Source organism: Chinchilla lanigera, unplaced genomic scaffold (assembly GCF_000276665.1).
Source record: "Chinchilla lanigera isolate Chin_1 unplaced genomic scaffold, ChiLan1.0 scaffold00106, whole genome shotgun sequence".
Taxonomy (NCBI): domain Eukaryota; kingdom Metazoa; phylum Chordata; class Mammalia; order Rodentia; family Chinchillidae; genus Chinchilla; species Chinchilla lanigera.
This window is the reverse complement of record NW_004955507.1, coordinates 2,103,138-2,127,436: the sequence shown is the minus strand read 5'-3', so window position 1 is coordinate 2,127,436 and position 24,299 is coordinate 2,103,138. Positions and strand designations below refer to the sequence as shown.

At 35.7% G+C, this 24,299-nt stretch overlaps 1 protein-coding gene across 5 annotated transcripts in view; it reads right to left on the bottom strand.

Annotated features, from left to right (window-relative positions):
• The window catches only part of Entpd1 (ectonucleoside triphosphate diphosphohydrolase 1), a 105,410-nt gene that overhangs the window by 13,891 nt on the left and 67,220 nt on the right, over nucleotides 1–24,299 (bottom strand). For all 5 annotated transcript variants that reach the window (XM_013506151.1, XM_005407553.2, XM_005407549.2 and 2 more), the window contains 3 exons: nucleotides 23,202–23,432; nucleotides 21,701–21,961; nucleotides 15,579–15,695 (listed from right to left, as the gene is read on the bottom strand). In XM_013506151.1, the coding sequence (XP_013361605.1) occupies nucleotides 15,579–15,695; nucleotides 21,701–21,961; nucleotides 23,202–23,432 (609 nt within the window). The remainder of the gene's footprint in view (nucleotides 1–15,578; nucleotides 15,696–21,700; nucleotides 21,962–23,201; nucleotides 23,433–24,299) is intronic.

Sequence of the window (24,299 nt, the reverse complement as noted above, 5' to 3'; positions counted from 1 at the left end):
TGGATAAGAAAATTGTGGTACTTTTATATATTGGAATATTACTCAGCTATAAAGAAAGATAAACTTGAAGCCTTTATAGGTAAATGGTCACAACTAGAGACCATACTCATAAGTGAAATAAATCAGACCTGCATGTGCAAGCACCGCATTGTTTCACTGGTGTAAAAACCTGAAAGAGTTAATTTAAACAGGAGGTACGATAGACATTGTGAAATGATGGGAAAATGCTCAAGGGTAAAGGGCAACTGGGATATGGGGAAGGAGAAGGGAAAGAAGGAGAAATTTTGTATGTATGTATATACAGGATAGTTAACATAGCTGTTCTACTGTCTTCTATTTCTTTGCTGAAAGAAACTGTCAATGAGTCCTTGATTGATCAATATTGCATGTCTCTATCTGTTTTTATGAGAAACCACTTTGAAGATATCAATATGTAATACAAGAAGCATTGTTAATTTCCTACCACTTTGTTTGTAACTCTGTATTGTCTGTAGTGTTCTTTTGCTATTTTGTAAAATGTTGTCTGTCTGTTAATGTTTTCCTCCTTTTATTTTTAAAATAAAAAATAAAAAAAAACATAATAAGAGCTATACAAACCCAGACCAATATCATAAAGAATGGGGAAAAGCTAAAAGCATTTCCTTTTACGATCTGCAACAGGACAAGTATGTCAACTTTCACCACTATTCTTCAACATAGCATTGGAAGTCTCAGCAAGAGCAGTTAGGCAAGAAAAAAAATAAAGAGCATTCAAACAGAAAGGGAAGAAGTCAAATTATCCGTGTTTGCACACATCATGATTTTATGCATAAAAACCTAAATATTCCATCAAAAAGCTGTTAGAACTGATAAATTAGGTAAAGTTACAGGGTACAAAATTCAACATATAAAAACAGTAGCATTTTTGTGGAATTAAAGGAATTGCTATTTTCAACTCTAATCACTTATTTGTTTAAAGTTAGGTCTGATTGATTAATTGACTGATTCATTGTTTGAATGATTGAGATAGGGCCCCATATATACTTCAGATTGGCCTTGAACTCAGTATGTTGCCCAAGCTGGCCTTGAATTTGGGGCAGTCCTCCTGCCTTAGCCTCCTGAATGCTGGGAGTACAGGTGTGTACAACCATGCCTGAACAAAGTTACATATATTTTAGTTATGAACATTTTTGTTGTTACTTAAATATAATACTATGTTTCAAGATTTAAAATTTATAAAAATTTTTATTAATACATAGTTGTAGTACATAATGATTACACTCATCCTGGGGAGTTGGTACATGTACTTAACACATCATAATCCCTTTGCTTTCTTTTCCTTCTCCCCTCCCTTGATATCTTGGTCCCCTTCCCATTTGCAAAAGGTCTATATCCCCCTTTCCTATGATCTTTTATTTTGATCCTAGTTTTTATTTTGTTCTTTAAATTATCTATACGTCAGGTTTGTCATATAAAAGGAACCAGGCGATATTTAAGCTTATGTGTCAAATTTACGTCACTTAACATTATGGCCTCAAGGTACATCCATTTTTCTACAAATGACTCGAATTTATCCTTCTTTGTGGAAGAGTACTACTCCATTGTGTATACATATCACATATAGCCTGCATCCAAGATTTAACTCTTAAGAATTACGCTGCTGTAAACATTAGTAGCATGTAACATAGAAATGTCATGCATTGAACTCTTTTGGAGAAGATACTTAGAAAGGGAATAGCTGGGTCAAATGAAATTTCTATTGTTTGATTTTTCAGTAATCTTAATGCTGATTTCCATAGTGTTTGTACTAGTTTACATTCCCAGCAACAATGCAGAAGGCTTCCTTTTTCTCCATAGCCTCACAACATTTGTTACTATTTGATTTCTTGATGTTGGCCATTCTTCCTGCAGTGAGATGGAATAATCCAGTAACAGGTAATGCAACTGGAGCAATAATAAAAAACCTATCAAGAAAATCTCAGGACCTGAGGGATTCATCACTGAATTATACAAGAACTTCAGGAAGAACTGATGCCAGTGCTCCTCAAACTAATGAAACTGAAAGGGAAAGAACACTGCCCAAGTCATTCCTGCAAGCTACATTACCTTGATTTTATTACAAAATAAGGGCTAACCAAAAAAGAAAACTCTGGTCCAATCTCTTTAATGAACATTGCTTCAAAAATCATCAACAAGATACTGGCAAACAGACTGCAAAACATTATTAAAAAGATCATACATTAAGACCAAGTAGGCTTAATCCCAGCAGTGCAATGATGGTTCAGCATGCACAAATGAATACACACTATACTTCACAGAAGCAAGGACAAAAATCACGTAATCATCTAAATAGATGCAGAAAACCCTGAGGAAAATAGGTTATAGCAGAAACTTATCTCTATCTGATAAAAGCCATTTACGTCAAACCTCCTGCAAATGTCATATGAAATGGGGAAAACCTGAAAACGTTTCCTCTAAAATCAGGAACAAGACAAAGATGTCCAATATAGCCATTCCAGCTCAATGTAGTATTTGAAACTTTAGCCAAAGTAATCAGGCAAGAGAAAGAAATAAAAAGGATACATATAGGAAAAGAAGTTAAAATTTCCTTATTTAAAGATGACATAATTCTTTACATAAAATATTCAAAAACTGTTACCAAAGACTTCTAGAGCTAATAAGCAAATTGAATAATGTAACAGATTACAAAATCAAGACACAAAAGTCAAGAGTTCTTTTACACCAATAAAAAAACTACCAAGAAAGATATTAGGAAAACAATATCATTCACAATAGTTTCCCAAAAAAATCAAATACTGAGGAATTAACCTAACAAAAGGAAGTGAATGAAATTTATAATGAAAACTATAGTATTCTGGAAAAAGGGGTTGAAGAGAACATTAGAAAATAGATATCCCCTGTTCCTAGAGAAGTAGAACCAATGTGGTCAAAAAGGCCATACTAACAATATACAGATTTAATGCAATCCCAATTAAGATTCAATATTCCTCACAGAAGTAGATAAAACAATTCTAAAATTTGTATGGAAGCAGAAGAGACCCTGAATAGCAAAAGTAATTCTGGACAGCAAGAGCAAAGCAGGACGCATCACAATCCAAAACTTCAAATTATATTACAAAACCACAGTGATAAAAACAACATGATACTGGAACAAAAACAGATGTGTGGATCAATGGAACAGAACAGAGGATGAAGAAAAAACTCCAGACACATTCAAATATAATCTTGGATAAAGGAGTCAAAAACATATGTTGGAGGAAAAACAGCCTCTTTAAAAAATTCCCTGGGAAAACTAGATATATACACGCAGAAGTCTGAAGCTAGAACTGTATCTCTCACCATGTATTAAAGCAACATTTTTATATGTCAATAGTTAACTTACTAAAAAGGATATCAAGAAAGTAATCCTATTTACTAGCCATAATCAATCAATCATCTAGGAATATATTTAACCAAAGTAGGAAAAGATCTCTATAAAGAAAAATATAAAGTATTGATGAAAAAATTAAAGACATAAAAATTGATAAATATAATATATTCATGCATTAGAAAAATTAATATTGTTAAAGTGATTATAATGCCCAAAGCAATCTGCAAATTTAGTGTAATCCCCATCATTCAAAGGTCTTGTGGGAAAAAAATGAAATAAAGATACACTTCTCAAATGAAGGACCAATGGCCGATATGTACATGAAAAAAATCAGCATATTTGACCATTAGAGAAATACAATCAAAACAGCACTGAGATTCCACCTGACTCCAATAAGAATGGCTGTTATCGAGGACTCAAAACACAACAAACACTGTTGGGGATGTGAGGGGAAAGTGCTTATACATTGTTTATGGGAATGTAAACTCATGCAACCATTATGGAAATCAGTATGGATATTCCTCAAAAAACTAAAACTAGAAAATAGAAATTCCATTTGACCCAGCTACACCTCTTCTGGATATCATCTGGAAAGAGCTGAAGTGATCATATTATAGTGGTACATGCATACCTATGTTTATAGCAGAACAATTCACAATAGTTAAAATAACAGAAGCAGCCTATATGCCCATCAACAGATGCATGGATAAAGAAAATATTACATATATACACAATGGAGTATCATTCAGCCATAAAAAGGATATATGTGAGAGATTCGTAGGAAAATGGATATATCTTGAGACCATAACACTAAGTGAAATAAATCAGACACAGAAGTTCAAATATCACATAGTTTCTCTGAGAGACCCAAAGTATAAATAATTTAAAAAGCAAAATAAAAGATGTTAAGAAATAGGAAGATAGAGTCTGTAGAGACAGGAAAGCAATCTTGGGAAGAAGCGAGGAAAGGGAGAAAAGGGGGAATACAAATGATCACGATGCAATATGTATGTATACCAGGCTCCCAAGATTAATTACTATGTATCAGGCACGTATACTAATAAAATTTCTGAACAGAACCCCAGTTTCACAGAAAATAGTTCTGAGAATCAGCAAATGGGATCATATTAAATTAAAAAGCTTCTGCACAACAAAAACAACAAAATGAAAAGACAACAGAAGGAATGGGAAAAATTTTTGGCAGCAATTCCTCAGAGAGAGGACTCATATCTAGAATATACAAAGAATTGAAAAAAATTGGACCCCTCAAAATAAAACACCCTATCAAAAACTTGGCAAGCAAAATGAATAGAAACTTCATAGAAGAAATAGTACAAATGGCAGATAAATTGCATGAAAAAATGCTCATCACTGTTGACCATTAGAGAAATGCAAATTAAAACAACACTGAGATTCCATCTTACCTCAGAAAGAATGGTCATCATCAAGAAACCAAATAATAACAAGTGCTAGAGAGGCTGCAGGGAAATGCTTAGAAGTGCTGGAGAGGCTGCTACACTGTTGGTGGAAATGCAAATTAGTACAACCACTATGGAAATAAGCATGGAAGTTCCTTAAAAAATTAAAACTAGAAATTCCATTGGACACAGCTATTCTCCTTCTGGGTATTTTCCTGAGTCAAAGATATTGTATTACACTAATATATTCATATTCATGTTTATAACAGCATAATCCATAAGATCTAAATCTTGGATGTAGTCCATATATACATCAAAAGATAAATGGATAAAGAAAATATGGTGGCTCTGCCCCCATCACCATTATGGGATGATCCCTGGGTCCCAGAAAGCCTTGCTAACCTGTCTGGGAACCTGAGACACTGGGCTCTGCTCCCTGCTGCCATCACAGGAAGATCCTTGGGTCCTAGGAAGCCTCAGGAGCCACAGTAAACTGTCTGGGAGTTTGAGACCCCTTGTTCCACCCCCCCCTGCCATTGTGGGAAGGACCATGGGTCAAGGGAAGACTTGGTGAGCTGTCTGGAAGCCTGACACCCTGCACTCTGCCTCCCACTGCCATCGTGGGAATGATCCTGACTCCCAGTACCTAGGGTGCTTTGAAAATGACAAAATGAAGTAGCAAAATGCAATCTCAGACCTCCATGCCACCCAGAGCAAGTCCAGGAAACATCAACATAAGAGAACATGGAAGTTACACCTGAAATTTCTGAAATCATAGCAACTGAAGTAAAGAACTAACTACAACAGGATATAGAGGAAATCAGATCAGAAATAATCACTCAGGTAGAAAAGGAAATAAGAACAATAATGAAAGAATTGCTCAGCATATCAAAAGAAGACATAGATTAAAAAGAGGAGCATGGAAAAATTATGTAAATCTTAAATGAACAGTATAGGGAAGAATTAGAATGCATGAAACAGATTCAAAGAGATATTCAGGAAATTAAAAATTCCATTGAAGGCTTGCAAAACTGCTTCAAAAAAACTGAAAATGGACTTTCAGACCTTGAAGACAGCATTGTAGCTAGTGATCATGAAAGGAAAGAACTCTTTAAAAAAACAAGGAACCAAGAAATAACAATTCAACAGCTGCAATATGAGGCAAACAAAAATAATATAAGACTGAAACAGGAGGAGTAACAAGGGTAACATAAAAAGATTATTTGCACAAGTAGTAGCAGAAAATGTCCCAATCATAGGAAAAGAATCTGACATACAAATAAGTGAGGCATATGGAACTCCACTTAGCCATAACCAAAATAAATCTACATTCAGACACATAATAATCAAGATCCCAGACATTCAGCAAAAGAACAGAATATTAAAAGCTGTTAGAGAAAAGAAACAGATTAGATCACATATGAAGGAAAATCCATCAGAATCACAGCACATTTCTCAACACAAACCACCAAGTCAAGAAGAGCTTGGAATAAAGTATGTCAGGTCCTGAAAGAAAACAACTTCCAACCCAGACTGATGTACTCTGCAAGATATCATTCAAAATTGATGGAGAAATGAGATACTTCCATGAAAAAGATCAACTAAAGAAATGCATGACCACCAAACCAACCCTAGAAAGAGTACTGAAAGACATTCTACAAAGATATAAAAATGACCACAATTCCAAAAACAACAATAGAAAATAACCACCAAGCAAGGTAAGCAATTAAACACAGGGGGAAAGTATAGAACCAACAGCAAGAAAATAACATGACACAATTAAGTCAGTACACATCAGTAATAACCATTAATGTAAATGGCCTCAATTCACCAATCAAAAGAAACAGACTGGCACAGAAACAAAACCCAAGATCAAGAAACATCAAGATACAAAATCCAACAATATGTTCTATACAAGAAATGCATTTAACACAAAAGGAAATTCATAGACTGAAAGTCAAAGGATGGAAAACAATACTCCATGTGACAGAAAAGCAGAAAAAGCAGAGGTAGTTATTCTGCTTGCAGATAAAGTGAACTTCAAATCAACATGATCAAAAGAGATAAAAAGGTCACTACATTCTTGTTAGGGCAAAACTGCAAGAGGAAGAGATAAAAATCATAACTATATATGCACCAAATGTAGGAGCACCCAACTATATAAGACAAATTTTAACAGACATGGAAGACCAAATAACCAATAACACACAATTGTAACAGGGAATTTTAACAACCCATTGTCACAAAGTGATAGATCAACTACACAAAAAATCAGCAATGAAATAACAAAATTAAATCAAATGTGTGAACAAATGGATTTAATAGACATTTACAAAGTATTCTATTCAACAACATTAGAATACGTAGTCTTCTCAGTTGCACACGGGAAATTCTCCAAAATAGACCATATACTAGTACCTAGAACATGCTTAAGTTAAATGCAAAGAAACTGAAGTTATCCCATGCATATTATCAGAACATGGTGCAATGAAATTGGAAAATATTGACAAAAGAAATTGCAAAAACTCTATATGGAAATTAAATAACATCTTCCTCAACAAGCAATGGGTCACACATTAAATTAAAAAAGAAATTAAACAATATTTACAATCAAACAAAATGCAGATAGAACCTACCAGAACCTGTGGGATGCAACAAAAGCAATCCTTAGAGGGAAATTTATAGCACTGGATTCTCACATCAAGAAAACAGAATGAACACAAATAAACAACCTTATGTTACACCTCAAACTTCTACAAAAGGAAGAGCAAGTCAAGCCCAAAGCCCAAAGAAGGGAGAAAATTATAAAGTTCAGAGCAGAAATTAACACAACTGAGACTAAGAAAACAATACAAAGAATTAATAAATCAAAGAGTTGGTTCTTTGAAAGAATAAATAAAATTGATAAATTACTAGCAAAAATTATCAAAAAAAGAAAGGAAAAGCTGAAATACGTACAATAAGGACTAAAAAGGGTGAAATCACTACAGATCCTGTAGAAACACAGAAGACCATCCATACCTACTGCAGAAATCTTTACTCTCATAGGATGGAAAATACAGAAGAAATGGACAGATTCCTAGATATATATGACTACAAAAGATGAATCAAGAAGATATGAAAATCCTAAATAACCCATTATCAGTCAATGGAATTGAAAATGTAATAAAAAAATTTAACAACAAAGAAAAGTCCAGGTCCTGATGGATTCACAGCTGAATTCTACAAGAAATTTAGAGAAGATTTAATGCCAATACTTCTCAAACTCTTAAGGAAATTGAAAAGGAAGGAATTATTCCCCAACTCATTCCTGGAGGCAAATATTATCCTGATACCAAAACCAGAGAAAGGGGGCTGGGGATTTAGCTCAGCGGCACAGTGCCTTCCTGGCAAGTGCAAGGTCATGAGTTCAATTCCTGGTACCAGAAAAAAAAAAAACCAAAAGCAGAGAAAGACCCAACCAAAGAAGAAAACTACAGGCCAATCTCCCTAATCAACACAGATGTAAAAATTCTCAATAAAATACTAACTAAGAGAATGCAGCAAATCATCAAGAAGCTAATATACTATGACCAAGTGGGATTCACCCCAGGAATGCACGGATGGTTCAATATATGCAAATCAATAAATGCAATACATCATATTAACAGAGCCAAAGATAAGAATCACACGATCATCTCAATAGATGCAGAAAAAGCTTTTGATAAAGTCCAACACTTATTCATGATAAAAACCCTACAGAAAAAAAATAAATAAATAAAAAATAAAAAAAACCTACAGAACATTGGAATAGATGGATTTTACCTAAATCTGGTGAAAGCCATCTATGACAAACCAACAGTGAACATCATACTAAATGGACACAAACTGAAAGCTTTCACTTTAAAATTAGGAATAAGACAAGGATGTCCCCTGACACCACTCCTATTCAATATAGTTCTGGAAACATTAGGCAGGGAAATTAGAAAAGAAAGAGAAATAAAAGGAATAAAGATTTGGAAAGGAGAAGTGAAATTATCATTATTTGCAGATGACATGATACTCTACATAGAAGACCCCCAAAACTCCACCAAAAGGCTTATAGAATTACTAAGCAAGTTCAGTAGCATAGCTACTGCATGCTACTGCAAGCTTTTTCTGCATCTATTGAGATGATCGTGTGATTCTTATCTTTGGCTCTGTTAATATGATGTATTGCATTTATTGATTTGTATTTGTATTGCATACAAAGTCAACACTCAAAAATCAATAGCATTCCTGTACACAAACAACAAGCAGACTGAGAGAGAAATTAATGAAACCACACCTTTCATAGTAGCATCAAAAGAGGTGAAATACTTATGTATCATTCCAACAAAAGAGGTAAAATATCTACATAGTGAAAATTGCAGTACTCTGAAAAAAGAGATTGAAGAGGAGTTCAGAAAACAGAAAGATATTCCTTCCTCATGGATAGGAAGAATCAACATTGGAATATGACCATGCTCCAAAAATTGTTATACAGATTCAGTGCAATCCTGATCAAAATACCATTAGTATACCTCACAGATCTAGACAAAACATTCCTAAAATTCATGTGAAACCAGAAGAGACCCAGAATAGAAAAAGCAACTCTGGGGGGCTGGGGATTTAGCTCAGTGGCACAGTGCCTGCCGGGCAAGCGCAAGGTCATGAGTTCAATTCCCAGTACCAGAAAAAAAACAACAAAAAAAAAAAAAAAAAAAAAAAAGAAAAAGCAATTCTGATCAACAAGGGCAAGGCAGAAAGTATAACAACCCGTGACTTGCAATTATACTACAAAGCTACTGTGATATAATCAGCATGGTATTGGCAAGAAAAACCCAGACCTGAGGATCAATGGGACAGACTAGAAAATGCAGCCACAACCACAAACACACTTAGCCACCATATCTTTGACAAAAGGGCCAACCAGGTTCACTGGAAGAAAGATAGCCTTTTTAATAAATGGTGCTGAAAAAACTGGCTGTCCACATGACAAAGACTAAAACTAGACAAATGTCTATCACCATGCACCCAACTAAAGTCAAAATGGATTGAAGATCTAAATATTAAAACAGAAACATTAAATCTACTGGAAGAGAGAGTAAGTAGAAATCTTGAAGACATAGGGGTAGGAAGAGAGTTAATGAACAAAAACCAAACTTCATGGGAAATATTTCAAAGAATCAACAACTAGTATCTCATCTGATTGAAAAATTTTGGCAATCAAAATAAATCACCAACAGGGTGAACAGGAAACCCATGTATTGGGAAAAAATTTAGCCAACTGTCCCTCAGACAATGGACTTCTATCAAGAACATATGAAGAATTTAAAAAAATCAGGCCCTCCAAATTTAAAGACCCAATCCAAAAATGGGCAGCTGAGATGAATATACACTTCTCAGATGAAGAAATACAAATGGCAAATGAATACATGAAAAAATGTTCCTGTATTTTCTCATTCGAGAAATGCAAATTAAAACAACACTGAGATTCCATCTCACCCCAGAAAGAATGTCTATCATCAAGAAATCAACCAATAACAAATGCTGGAGGGGCTGTGGAGAAAAAGGAACTCTTCTCCACTGTTGGTGGAAGTGTAGACTCGTGTAATGACTGTGAAAATCAACCTGGAGATTCCTCAGTAAACTAGGTCTAGAGGTCCCATTCAACCCATCTATTCCCCTTCTGGGTATTTTTCCATAAGAATTGAAAACATCATACCACAGTGATGTATGTGCACCTGTGTTTATAGCAGCACAATTTGTAATAGCTAAATCTTGGAAACAATGCAAATGCCAATCAACTGAGGAATGAATAAAAAAATTGTGGTATTGTATACAATGGAGTATTACTCAGCTATAAAGAAAATAAACTAGAGACTTCTATAGGCAAATGGATGCAACTAGAGACCATATTCATAAGTGAAATAAATCAGACTCACATGAGTAAACATCATATTGCTTCCCTAGTGTAAGAAACTGAAAGTGTAAATAAAAGTTTAAAAGTACAATAGATATTGTGAAAGGGAAAGAAATTGCTCAAAAGGAAAGAACACCTGGGATGAGGGAAAAGAGAAATGAAAGAAAGGAAAAATTTACACACACACACACACACACACACACACACACAAGATAGCTAAGGTTATTATACTACTAAGTCCTATTGGTTTATTGAAAGGCACAATTAAGGTTTAATTGTTTAATCAATCTTACATGACTAGGTCTGGTTATCTGCATAACCACTTTGAAGATAACACCATGTAATACCACAACCATTAATTTTCTATGACATTATCTTGAAATTCTGTATCATTTTTACTTTTTAATGTTGTTTTGTTTATGCCTTTGGTATTTTGTTTTTGGATTTTTTTCTCTTTAAAATAAAAAAGGAAAAAAGAAAAAGAAAATATGGTATTCACGTACAATGGAATACTACTCTGCCATAAGGAAAGATAAATTTGAGTCATTTGGAGGCAGATGGATGTACCTTGACACCATAAATGTTAAGTGAAATAAATCAGACATACAGACTTAAATATTACATGGTTTCTCTTACATGAGAAACCCAGAATAAAAACAAAAAACAACATAAAAATAGATAATGGAAATAGGAAGATAGATTGTTCTCAAAAGAGAAGGGTGTCAAGAGATTGAGCGATGTGGGGTAAGGGATGTAAAGAAAAAAAGAATTGAGATGTATTATGCATATGTACCAACTTTATACAAGGAATGTAAATATTAAATACTGCACACATGTACAAAAAAGGAAGGGGAGCAAGAGATTAGTGAAAGAGTGTGGGAGCGGAGGGAAAGAGGATGAAAAAAGGAATTAAGATGTGTTATGTACATGCACCAACTTCTCGCAATGAATGTAAACATTATGCACTACACATATGTACTAAGAAAAGAAAAGAAAAAAGAAAAAAAAAGAAAAAGAAAATCCTAAAGTTCACATGGAGCCACAAAAGGTCTAGAATGGCCAAAACAATACTGAGAAAAACCAACGAACAACAAAAGCAAAGCTAGAGGCTTCATAATACCTGACTTCAAAATACACTACACAAAGCTACAGTAACCAAAACAGCACAGTCCTAGGTAAACATATGTAAAAAAGGAAACTAGCTTTCTGCCTCTCTCCATTTATAAAAATCAATCCAAAGTGGATCAAAGATCTAATATAAGACCTGAAAGACATTGGTGTAGGCAAAGATTTTTTTATATATGACCCTAAAAGCATATGCAACAATAGTAAAAATAAACAAGTTGGAGTATAGAAGTCACTGCATAGCAGAGAAAATAATCAACAGAGTGAAAAGACAACCTGTAGAACTCAAACAACAGCAAAAAAACCCTCCAAATTATATAATTTAAAAATGGGCAAAAATCTGAATTATCTAAAGGCATAAAAGTACCCAACAGGTATATAAAAATACTCTATATTTCTAATCCTCAAGGTAATGCAAATCAAATAACAATGACATATCGCTTCCCCTCATTAGAATGGCTGTTATAAAAAAGATAAAAGTTTTCAGGTGTGGTGTTACATGGCTATAATCCCAGTATTCAAGAGGCTCAGGCAGAAGGATTGCCCCAAGTGTGAGGCCAGCCTGGGCTACATGGATTAAAAAACAGGAAAATGGATGTATCTTGAGATCATAATGTTAAGTGAAATAAGTCAGACACACAAGCTTAAATACCACAAGGTTTCTCTTATATGAGAAACCCAGAGTGAAAACAAAGAGCAAAATAAAAGTTTGTTAAAGGAAGTAGAGAGACAGACCTTTCTCAAAAGGGTGGGGGATCAAGAGACAAAGGAAGAAGGGAGAGAGGGGAGGGATAGGGAATAAAAAGAAAGGAGTTGGGATGTGTTCTGTACAGGGACCAACTCCACAGACAGAATGGAAACATTCTGTACTGCAAGCACGAACATGAAGAATAAAAGAAGGGACTCAAAACATGGATGGAGCGGGGGGAGGGAGGAAAAGGGGATGAAAAAGGAATTTTAAAAAGTGTTATGTACATGTACCAAATTCCCACTAGGAATGTGACATTATGAACTACACACATGTACTAATAAAATTTAAAAATAAAAAATAGCAAATATGGGAGATGATGCAGCCAAAGCGAACTGTTACGTACTGTTGGTAGGAATATAAACTAGAACAACCATTATGAAAAACAATATGGAGATCCCTTGAAAATTTAAAAATAGATCTTCAATATAATCTAGCAACCCCGCTACTAGGTATATAGTCAGAGGAAAAGATATCATTATATCTAAGAGATATCTGTAAAATTCCCAGATTTTGCAGCATGATTCACAATTGTCAAGATATGGGATCAGCCAGTGTCCATCAACTGACGACTGGATAAAGAAAATCTGAATTATGTATAATTCAGTCATTAAGAAAATGAAATTCTGTTATTTATGGAAACGTGGAGTATCCTTGAAGACATATGTTAAGTGAAATAAGGCAGGAAATGAAAAATATCACATATTCTCATTTGTGGAAGTAAAAAACATTAACTTATACAAGAGACGAATGGAATAGTGGTTACTAGAGACTGTGAATGGTAGAGGACAGGGAAGACAGACAGAAGTCAGATGAGAGATATCAAAACTAGATAGGAGGAATTGGTTCTGGTGTCATTATAGTCTACAACGACCTATGATACATTTCAAAATAACTACAAAAGTACAAAGTTTCTGAAAACATAGAAATAATTAATGTTTAAAAAGATGGAAGGGTAATTACCCTAATTTGATTACTAAGCATTGTACATTGTATCAGATTACTGTACTGGACCATATATATATATATATATATATATATATATATATATATATATATATATATATATATATATATATATAAATTTTAAACAGAAAAAGCAAGAACTAATAATAAAACAAAGTTTCAAAATAGGTTAGTAGGAGAGTAACAATAATCAACACATTGTGTATTGTTATATTCATAGTAGTTGTTCAGAGTATAAGATATAGGCATGAAACATTGTCCAGAAAGTTACTAGCACAAAATTTTCCCCTCAATGAACCAAGAGAAAGCAGTTGTATAACTATCTTAACTGTCTTGTGTATGTATATATTTTCCTTTACCCTTCCTTCCTTTCCCCTTTCTCCCACAAGTTTTTCTTTTCTTTTGATCAGTTTCTTCCCTATTCGCACCCTAACCCTTCCCTATTCCCTATTCATTGAGAGTGAAGCTATAATTAGTTAAAACATACATGCACACACACACATACATAATAAGCTATAGCTTCACTCCTCTTAGCATGCCTATTATAAAAAAAAGCTAGGGATATAGCTCTATGGTAGAGCACTTAACTAGCATGTACAAGGTAATCCCCAGCACAAGGATGTAGAGATAAAGGACTCCTTATATACTGGTAATAGGCAAGTTAATACAGCCATTACAAAAATAAGAACAGAGGTTCCTCAAAAAATTAAAAACAGAAGTACTTTATGATCCAGCAATTACACTGATTAGTGAATATCCAAAGGAAGTAAAATCAGTATGTCAAAGAGATATCTGCATTCCTATGTTTATTGAAGCACTACTCATAAAAGCTAAGAAAGGATATTAACCTAACAGATGTATGAATAAAAAAATACAATATACATACACAATAGAAGACTAGAAAACCATTTAAAAAGCATGAAATCCAATAATTCTGGACAACATGGATAAACCTGTAGGACACTATGTTAAATTAATTAAGCCAGATTCAGACAAATACCACATGATCTCACTCAGATGTAGAATATAAAAAAGTTGATCTCATACAGTTGAGTCAAGGTATAACTGTTATCAAAGGCTAAGAAGAGGAGCAGGTAGAGAGGGAGATGATGCCGGCAAGTGTGTACAAAGTTATAGTTACGAGGAATAAGCTTTGATGCTCTTTTGCACAGCAGGATGACCATAATTAACAATGGCGTATTGTATACAGTATTTCAAAAGAACTAGTAAAGAGGATTTTGAATTTTCTTGCCACAAATGATATATGTTTTAAGAAATAAATATGCTCATACCCTTATTTAATCAGGCTATATATGTATATATATATATAGATATAATATGTTAAAATATCACATATCCCATAAAATGTATAGTTACTGTGTATTAATCAATCAAACATAAAATAAAACAATAAAATTTTTTAAATTAGGGGGAAACTGGAAGGGGCTTCAGGGATGACCTTTCTTTTTTTGTAAAAAGAAACAGGTATATTTGGTTTTACTTTTGTTCTGATCTTGAACATAGAAGTTACAATAATCTTTATTTTTTCCCAGATCTGGGGGTTGAACTCAGGGACATCTGAGCTATATCTCCCACCCTTTAAAAATTTTTTTAACAATTTTGAGACAAGGTCTTAGGAAGTTGCCCAAGCTTGCTTTTACCTTGCAATCTACCAGCCTCAACCTCCTAGGTATTTGGGATTACAGTTGTGTGCCACCATGCTTGGCCACAGTAGCAATCTTGTGCCCATGAAGATATAGGCATAACAACTGAACTGAAGAAGCAATGGCTAAAACAGAAATGAGCTACTGGCTCCATTTCTGCTTATTGTCAGACTTCCTATTAGGTGAGACACATAATACCTTATTCAAGTCTTTGTATGTCAGATTATCAATTCATTCATGAGCCCAAGTCATGGGCTTCTCTAACACATTCAATGGATCTTGCTTGATCAGCATAAATTAAGAGCAGACTCTTGTCTTCTGTACTCCTGAGGGCATAGGGCGATTGCTGTGTCTCTTCACTTACCTCCTCCCAGGGCCTCGAGCAATATTTTTCTACTATCTCATTCATCTTTGCCTCAGAGAAAAGGTTCTTTGATGTCAAGTTTAAAAAATCCATCACAAAGTAGAAAGCTGAAAATGCCTGCAAGAGAAAAATTTCAGTTTTAGGTAGCTTTTCCAACATAGAGGGACACTGACCTGATCTCTTTGGAGGCTGAATTTTGCCTCAGAGAAAAGTAAAGCTACCCTCTATCTAGCAACTTCGTGCAGCAAACAAGTCGTATGCTTCAATTCTAACAAAGTGAATGTATACATCTTAATCTTTCTTAAGAAATTTTGCTTCCTTATGCCTGAAATCCCATCTCTCAGGAGGCTGAGGTAGGATGATCACCATTAATTTGAGGACAGCCTGGGCTATATAGTGGGACCCTGTCTCAAAACAAACAAACAGAAAAAAAAAAAGAAATTTTGTTCCCTTCTTTAGCTTGATTTCGCCACCACTTTCAGTCCAGTTTTCTGGTAATGTAGGTAACACTTTTATCAGGTTTCCAGGAACAAAGCTAGAAATTTATGATTAAGGTGGTGCATACCTGAAATCCCAGCATAGTGGAAGGTTGAGGCAGAAGGATGACAAGTATGAGAGCAGCCTGGGCAACTCAGTGACTTAGCAAGAATCTGTCTCAATAATAAAAAGGGGCTGGGGGATATTGCCCAGTGCAAAGGCCCTGGGTTTAACACCTAGAAAAAGGAGGAGGAGAGGAAGGAGAGGGGAAAGGAGAGAAAGGGGACAGGAAAGGAGGAGGAGGGAGAAAAAGAGGGAAGGGGGAGGAAGGGAGAAAAAGAAGAAAAAACAGAAACTTAACCCAAAGCCAAATCAAAGTTGTCCATAATGAAATAAAAAGGGTTTTGCTACATCATTTTCCAAAAGTCCAATCAAAATATATTGACTGTAATTTGAAATATAAATTAAATGAAGCACTTGTAGTTACAGGTAAACACAGAAATAGGCATTACAGGTTTTTTATATGTTTGCTTGTTTTGCGGTACTGGGGATTGAAGCCAGAGAGCATGAGGTGACATCCCCAGTCCTTATTAATATTAGAAGGCAGGGTCCCACTTCATTTCCCAGGATGTACTCTGCCTCAGGCTTTGAAATAGTGTGATTATAGGCCTATATCATGAGACCCAACTGGATTACAGTTTTATACAAAAACTGTGCCCTGAACCAACCACTTGACTTGTCATTCCCTTATGCTAATTTAGTTACTCATTCTAACTTGCTTCTCTAACAATTTATATGCTTACATTACTAGGTATTAGGTTGGCTCTTCCCTAGCAGGAAGCATTTTAGCAGTAGGTTAGGTAGTTACAGTTTCAGGGTCATTTGTCTCTGGCATCTGTCTGCTTCTACCACATTTCTGCATAGATGCAGTCACTGACACCAGTGAGAACATCCACTCCCAGATAGTGTTCAGTTTAGGTCACGGTTTGACTTTCAATAGCAATTTTTTTTTTTTTTAACCAGGAATAGAACTCTGGACTTCGCGCTTGTCAGGCAGGCACTTGTGCCACTGAGCTATATCCCCAGCCCAGTTTGACGTTCATCTCTATGTTCTATATATATTTTTAGTCTACGTTAAGGGCTCTTACTCAGGGACTCAAAGGTCCACTTCAAGAATTAAGAAGTCTTTTAAATTGAGTGCAAAAGCTTTGGCATACCTCTACATACCTATTTTTCTGCTTAGAGGATCTTTAGTTTTCATCAATTCTCAAAAGAACCTTGTGATCCTTTGCAGAGTTAAGAATGACTACTCTATGGAAAACATTCTGTTAAGTGAAATAAACCAGTCACAAAAGTGTAAATATATGATTTCATTTATATGTTGGCATCTGAAATAGCCAAATGCATTCAGAAAGTAGAATAGTAGTAACATCAGTGGCTGAGGGGAACAAAAAAGGGGAGTTAATGTTTTGTTTAATGGCTGCAGACTATCAGTTTAGGAAGATGAAAAAGTTCTGTAGATGGATAGCAGAGATGATTGTGCAACAGTGTGTACGTATTTAATGCCAAAGAACTGCATACTTAAAATTAATTAAAATGGAAAATCTCATATTTTACCACATGCACAAAAAGGAGGAGTGAAAATGATTGGTTTAGAGAGCCTCAATATTTTGCTTCTAGTTCTCGCCTTTGTTAACAGGTTATGGTTTAGAATTCTTTCTTAAAATACAGTCAAATATGTAATATGAAATCATATGAATGTCATTATATAGGAATAGGAAATATTATAAATATGGTCTGCTATTACAAAGATCAAATCAAATCTAGAGCAATGTCTTAATTTCTTCTACTTTTTATATTTTGAAAATAAGTATAAGTGTCATACCTTTACACTTCCCCAAAAATAAAAGTATAAAAATAGATCATTTCTTTGTAGCTACAGCATATACCACATCTTGCAATTAAAATCTAAAGCAATTTCTGCTAGGTGAGCTGTGCATATGGTTTTTTTAATTTTTCTTAGACAACTGTGCCCCAGAATAAGGTCACTTATTTCTCTTACCTTATTCATGTACTAACTCATTCTCATTCATTTATTTTCTTCATTCCATCCACTTCTTAACTTTTGGGGAAGCCTTCATGTGTCATGGCTTAAGTGTAGCTCTCCCCGATATATGTTTTTCAAATATTCACCAGATATTGATTAATATAGCATCTTAAATCCATTGCAAAATTTTCTTCTACAATGGATCATTGCTTATATAAACATGGATCGGAATTCAACTGAGAAAATTTAAGTTGTTGATGGGACGGAATGGTGGCATTTAGGGTTTTTTCTTTGATTTATATATATTGCAATATGAAAAAGTAACCTTAACCTATTTAGAATGCTTCCATTTTAATCTCAAGAATTATACTGAATGACAAAAAAAATTCTTTTAATACACCAGGAGAAAAACATTGCTCAAAATCGGATGGTTCAAGGTCATACCACCAAGTTTTTTCCTGTAGCTATAATGACCCCTTAAAGGAAAAAAAAAAAATCATCCTGATTCTACTCTTAGAATCAGGCTTTGGGGGATTCAGACCAGCAGATGTCCCTTTGCCAGAACGGATTCAAAGCCAATTCTTGAGGGAAACACCAGCGCAGTTATAGGAATTCTTCAGTTTGCCTTTAGATAGCTATTGACCAGCACTTTTCAAGTTTATAGCTTGATTTTTAAAAAGTAATTTCAAGTGCCTGTTAATAAGGGTCTTAAACAAATTTTTGTAAAGTTATGCTATTTAGCTGCTATCATGGAATCAATGCCCTAACCTCCATGTTGTTCTGTGGTCAACTGTACATATGTATAAACAAATGCATTTGAAATGTTCCGCAGTTCCAGTTCCCTATTGAATTTGTTTCTACCTCCTTGTTTCCATAAATGGCATGGTGTGATCCTAAAGAATATAATTCCTAAATTATTTTATGAGGAATTTCTAACAGATGTTCTCTGTTCCTTGTTGGTGTTTCTACTTGCCTATAACACTGCATTCAATCTAGTAACCAAGGCCACAATGCAGCTAGGCTACTACAGCCTTGTTTTTTAGCACTATATTTATAGATTTAGAATTAAATCATCAGGGATGAATGCAATTGTGGCAAAAACTCCCTCCTCCACAAATGCTCTGTGGTTTGAGAACACCCTGTCTCACAGGTTCTGGAAATAATAAGAATGCAAATAGATTTTTGTTGCTGTTGTTTCTGCAAATAGTTATGCTTCAAGTCCCAGTAGCTTGGAATGAGGACTTCCTATAGGAGTGGCAGTGTAGAATTAAGACTGATAGGAGGAAGAAATAAACTTTTCAAGAGCTTATCTGGGGGCTGTGGATTTAGCTCAGCGACACAGTGCCTGCCTGACAAGGTCATGAGTTCGGTTCCCAGTACCAGAAAAAAAAAAAAAAAAAAGAGCTTATCTGATGCTAGGGTATGTTAGCTTTTTCTCTTTGCCATGGTGTGCAGGGCTGGTTCTTACACAATTACAAGAGCCAACTGTTAAATTTCAGGATTTTTTTTTCTACTTTCTATGATATTGGTAGCTTGGACTAAGCTCTGGTGGGAACAGTAACACCACTGAAATTGGCAAATGCTACAAACCAGCTCCTCATCTACTGAGAATTTACTGTTAGATATTTATCCATCAAGTCGCTGTCTGGCATGTATTGTTCACAACTAACTGTCAATGAAATAGTATTACAATCTCCATATTATAAAGGTGTGATTAAAAAATAAGATGAATGTTTAAAAATTTTAAATCTTATTACAGTAAAAGACACCTTACCAGGAATGATGGGATATGTGTGTTCAAAGCAAGTGGAAGTATTTTAAGTATTCTGAGGGTAATCAATGGCTATATCTTTTATTATGATATATTTTAAAATTTAAACACTTGCCATATTTTGTGATCACCTCTCACTGATCAAATGTTTATGGCATTTTCTCTCAAATAAAAACATTACAACCAGGTGTGGTGGCACATGCCTGTAGTCCCAGCACTCAGGAGGATGAGGCAGGAGGATCACTGTGAGTTTAAGGCCATCCTGGGCTACATTATGAGTTCAAAGCTTAGCCTGAATACATAGCAAGACCCTGTCTCAAAACAAACAACACATTACAGTGGTCTTCATCTACCAAATTCACCAGATCTAGCAAAATGTGACTTCTAGCTCTTTCCTAAAGTTAATGTGACCATGAAAGGTAAATTTTCTGAACCATTTCAGGATGTCAAGGTAGCCATGACAGTGCAAGTAAAGAGATTCATGAAAGAAAACTTCCAGAACTGTTTCAGAAAGTGGCAACAATGATGGGATAAGTGAGTTCAAAGCAAGGGGGAGCATTCTGAGGATGATTAATAACAATATATCTCGGGGCTGGGGATTTAGCTCAGTGGCAAAAGCGCCTGCCTGGCAAGCACAAGGTCGTGAGTTCGGTTCCCGGTACCAGAGAAAAACCAAAAAAAAAAAAAAAAAACAATATATCTCTTACTGTAAGAATTTTTTAAAAATTTAAACATTCACCAGAGTTTCTGATTATACATCATAGGTAATAAGCCAACCCCCACCCAAATTTAGACCTTAGGAAGAAATTCTGGAGGGAACAAAAAAAAGTTTTGAAGCAGAAACTGCCAAAGCAGTAATAGGCACCAGCTAGTGCTGACCTTGAGGGGTGTATCCAGAGAAGAAATGTTGTTCTGAGGAAGTCAATGAGCTAAACGAGCCACCAAACTGAGGTTTAGAAGGTGGTGAGATCTTAATGAGGGACTAAGCAACCAAACAGAAATGTCTCTAGGGGAGCTCAAGGCCCCTCAACCATTTTTCAACCCATATATGTTCTTATTTTGATTGAATGAATCACATTCAAAGGTAAGAAATTCCATTCCCTGAGGAAGAAATCTGCTCAAATTTGAAGGCAGGAATTAATCCATGTTACCCAGAATGCAAAGCTTTCAAAGAAGTTAAAAAGTAAACCCACACGATATATTCATTTTCTCTCAGACTTATTTCCTAGCACTGTCTGGAGTGAAAAGGGCTCCTGGCTATCTCAAGCAGCCCTAATTATGCGCTTCTCTCTTGTGTTACCCTCCTTCCTCTTCTAAAAGTTCAACAGAAGGAAAGTAAGGACTCTGGCCCCTAAAACCAAAAAGTAGAAAACCAATGCCAGTTCAGTCACATGGCATTCAAGTGAGGTTCTAATTTCTTCTGAGTTTGGGTTTGGAGCCAACTAACAACCGAGTGTTACTCTGCCAGCCACTGTCCTGTGATGTACTTCCCGCAGGAGCCTTGAGGTGTCTGTTGGCATTTCTACATAAGGAGAGAGAGATGTGCAATAGAACCCCCTAAACTCCATCCCGGTTTTGGCTTTGCATGTGAAGATATGACACCTGGAGCAGTAGCTGCTGTCTTAATACCACAGGAAGTCCAAGAGGATAGTGGAGGAACTGATCCCAAATCCTAACAGTGTTGAGCTAAACAACTAATCCAGAATTATCTCAAGATATTTTGTGGGAGAAAAATGAACACTATTATTTAAATCCTCTATAGACACATTGTATAACCTGCAACCAAAATTATTTTAACTAATATACCTCATCATTTCACAAACTTACCCCAAAATCCCCGTTAACTGGTGGCAAGAATACCCCATTGAAGGCACAGTGGGAGTAAGGGCAGTAACTGGTGTTGAAGAGCTCGAGGATGCTTTGCCTACATTGTTGATAGTTTCCGATACCCTGGATTTGAAACTCATCAAATGGCAGAGTCTTTTCAAATCTGTTGGTGCAGGGAGACTTGTAAAGTTCACTTACATTCACCAACTTCTCATAACCAAGGTGAAAGCATGGGTCCTTGAGGATTCCATTACTTGAAACCTGCGTGGAAAAATCATTTGAAAGACTCTTGTGTGAATACTTAAGGCACAAAATACTCAGTCTGACTTCATTGCTTCATTGTATAAGGTTTGTATAACATTCCAGGACTCAGCATTGGCATCATATGTCCTTGCTCTGCTTTTTTCATCCTTGGGAATAACAGGTACCAAAAGTGGTACAGATATAAAGGTACTGGTATATTTATAGAATGCTGATATATCAAAAGTTGGGCCCAGAAATGCCATTAATTGGGAATGTGTCTGAGTGCTTACTCTTAATGGCATAGGTCAGGAGTAGATTCACAAAGAAAACTCTCAAGGCTTTCAAAACTGTGAAGCTGAAGTAGCAGTCTAGAGGATTGCATACTGCCCCTTTCCCTCCTTATCAGGGAGGGAATCAGAAGCCACAAGGGCTGGACAGTACTTTAGGTCCTTTAAACCAGTGACAACAAAATGATTTTCAATCTCTATCCCCCAGAAGAAGAAAGGAGGCTGTGATGAATAAGAAGCTTAGTGGAATCTTGAGTCTCAGTGGCCTTTTTCAGTTCTCTCTCTCTCCCCCCACCCCTTCTCTCCAGTCTCTCTGTCCTTCTCCATGGTGTTCATCTTACTGACAGAGGTTTTCAAAGCCAGAGAGAGAGAGAATTCCTTGGAGGGGAGCAGAGAATTGGTTGTCCTTTTAGTGGAGACAAAACAGCTGGATATGACAACCTCGCTCTGTGTTTATTTGTCAGGGTGTGCCTGGTACTCTCATGAGGCTGAGTGTTTAACTTGTCTTTTTCAAAATGCAGAAATAATCTGGAAATATGAGTTGAATGGTTGATTGATAAATGTGTTTTCTCTGAAGTATTTTTTTCCTCTTCCTCTCCAGGTAATTACTAAAAACCGTGTTTTCTACAATTTGGAGAAAGGGGATATTAAAAAGTGGTCTAGAAGAATGCTTCCCCTTGAACAATACTCTAGCATGTAACTTTCATTACCCACATGGGTGAGAAATTAATTTCTAAGAAAAGATCTGAGTTGTGTCCTTGGAGATAGTGCAGTAAACAAACACAGGAGGGGATGTCTGGATGGAACAATTCATAGGAGTCAACCAGATGTAGTTTTGTGTCCTGCCTGAAAAGATTTGGAAAGTACAAAACCAACTTCAGACCAATTACTAAATTAGAAAGAGAAAATAACAGGATGTGGGGACTGGGAAAAGAGGTGAAGAATGCAGGTCTGAATCCATTTATACTTGCCTGAATGTCCTTGGCCAGTTTCTGCTGCAGGGCTTCATTCTGCCCATAGCACAAGAAACTGTGTGTATACACGCTGTAGTTATCACCATAAAGGCGAAATTGTAGAAAGCTGCCTGGGGACTCAATAATGTGGCTTTTAGGCACAAAAGTGATTTGTGTAGAAGCTCCCCCAAGGTCCATAGCTCCAAAGGTATCCTTCTTGCTCGCAAACATTCCCATCCATTTCGATTTCTGAAAGAGAATACAATCACCAAGTGCTAAAAGTCTCTGTACATCCTGCTTTTCACATTATATTTTTTAAACACAGGGGCTTCCTAGGCTAGAGAAACAGGAGCAGAAAGGATACGCAAAGCTCACAAGAGGTTTCTGAGTCTGTATGAAACCAACAGCAAGAAAAGAAGGGCTTACCTCAGACAGCAACAACATAGAAGGAGTATAACTAGTACTTTCAAACAAGAGCTCTGAAGCCAGGCAGAATCACATTCAAATCCTTACTACTCAATCAGTCGTTAGCTTTTACCTTGGGTAGAATAATTACCCTAATTCTTAGACATCAGTATAGGTTCTTTTTTAAGGGGGATTGTGGGGGATTGACAACTGGTGGTCAACTTGCAACATCCAGCTGAATTAAACCAGCATGGTTCTGGGTGTGGGAGGCCCACCTGAGGATTGCTGCCAACAACATAAAAAGAAGAACCAAGGACAAAAAATAAGAGAAGCTGTTAGGGAGCTGTTGTTTTTCCTGGAGCTGTTGGTTTTCTTGGAGGAGCCTGTCATGCTGGCTTTCCTGATGAACTTGGCTGTTCTCATCATCAAAGGAACTCAGGACCACTTAATATGATGTTGACTGTTGATTTGTCATTGATGGCTTTAATCAGGTTAAGATAAAGACTATCTATTCCTATTTTCTGTAGAGTTTTTATCATGAATGCATGTTGGACTCTTGAAAGCTTTTTCTGCATCTATTGAGATGATCATATGGTTTTTGTCTTTGGCTTTACTGATACGGTGTACAAAATTAATTGATTTGCAAATATTGAACCATCCCTGCATTCCTGGAATGAATCCGACTTGGTCGTGATGTATGATTTTCTTTTT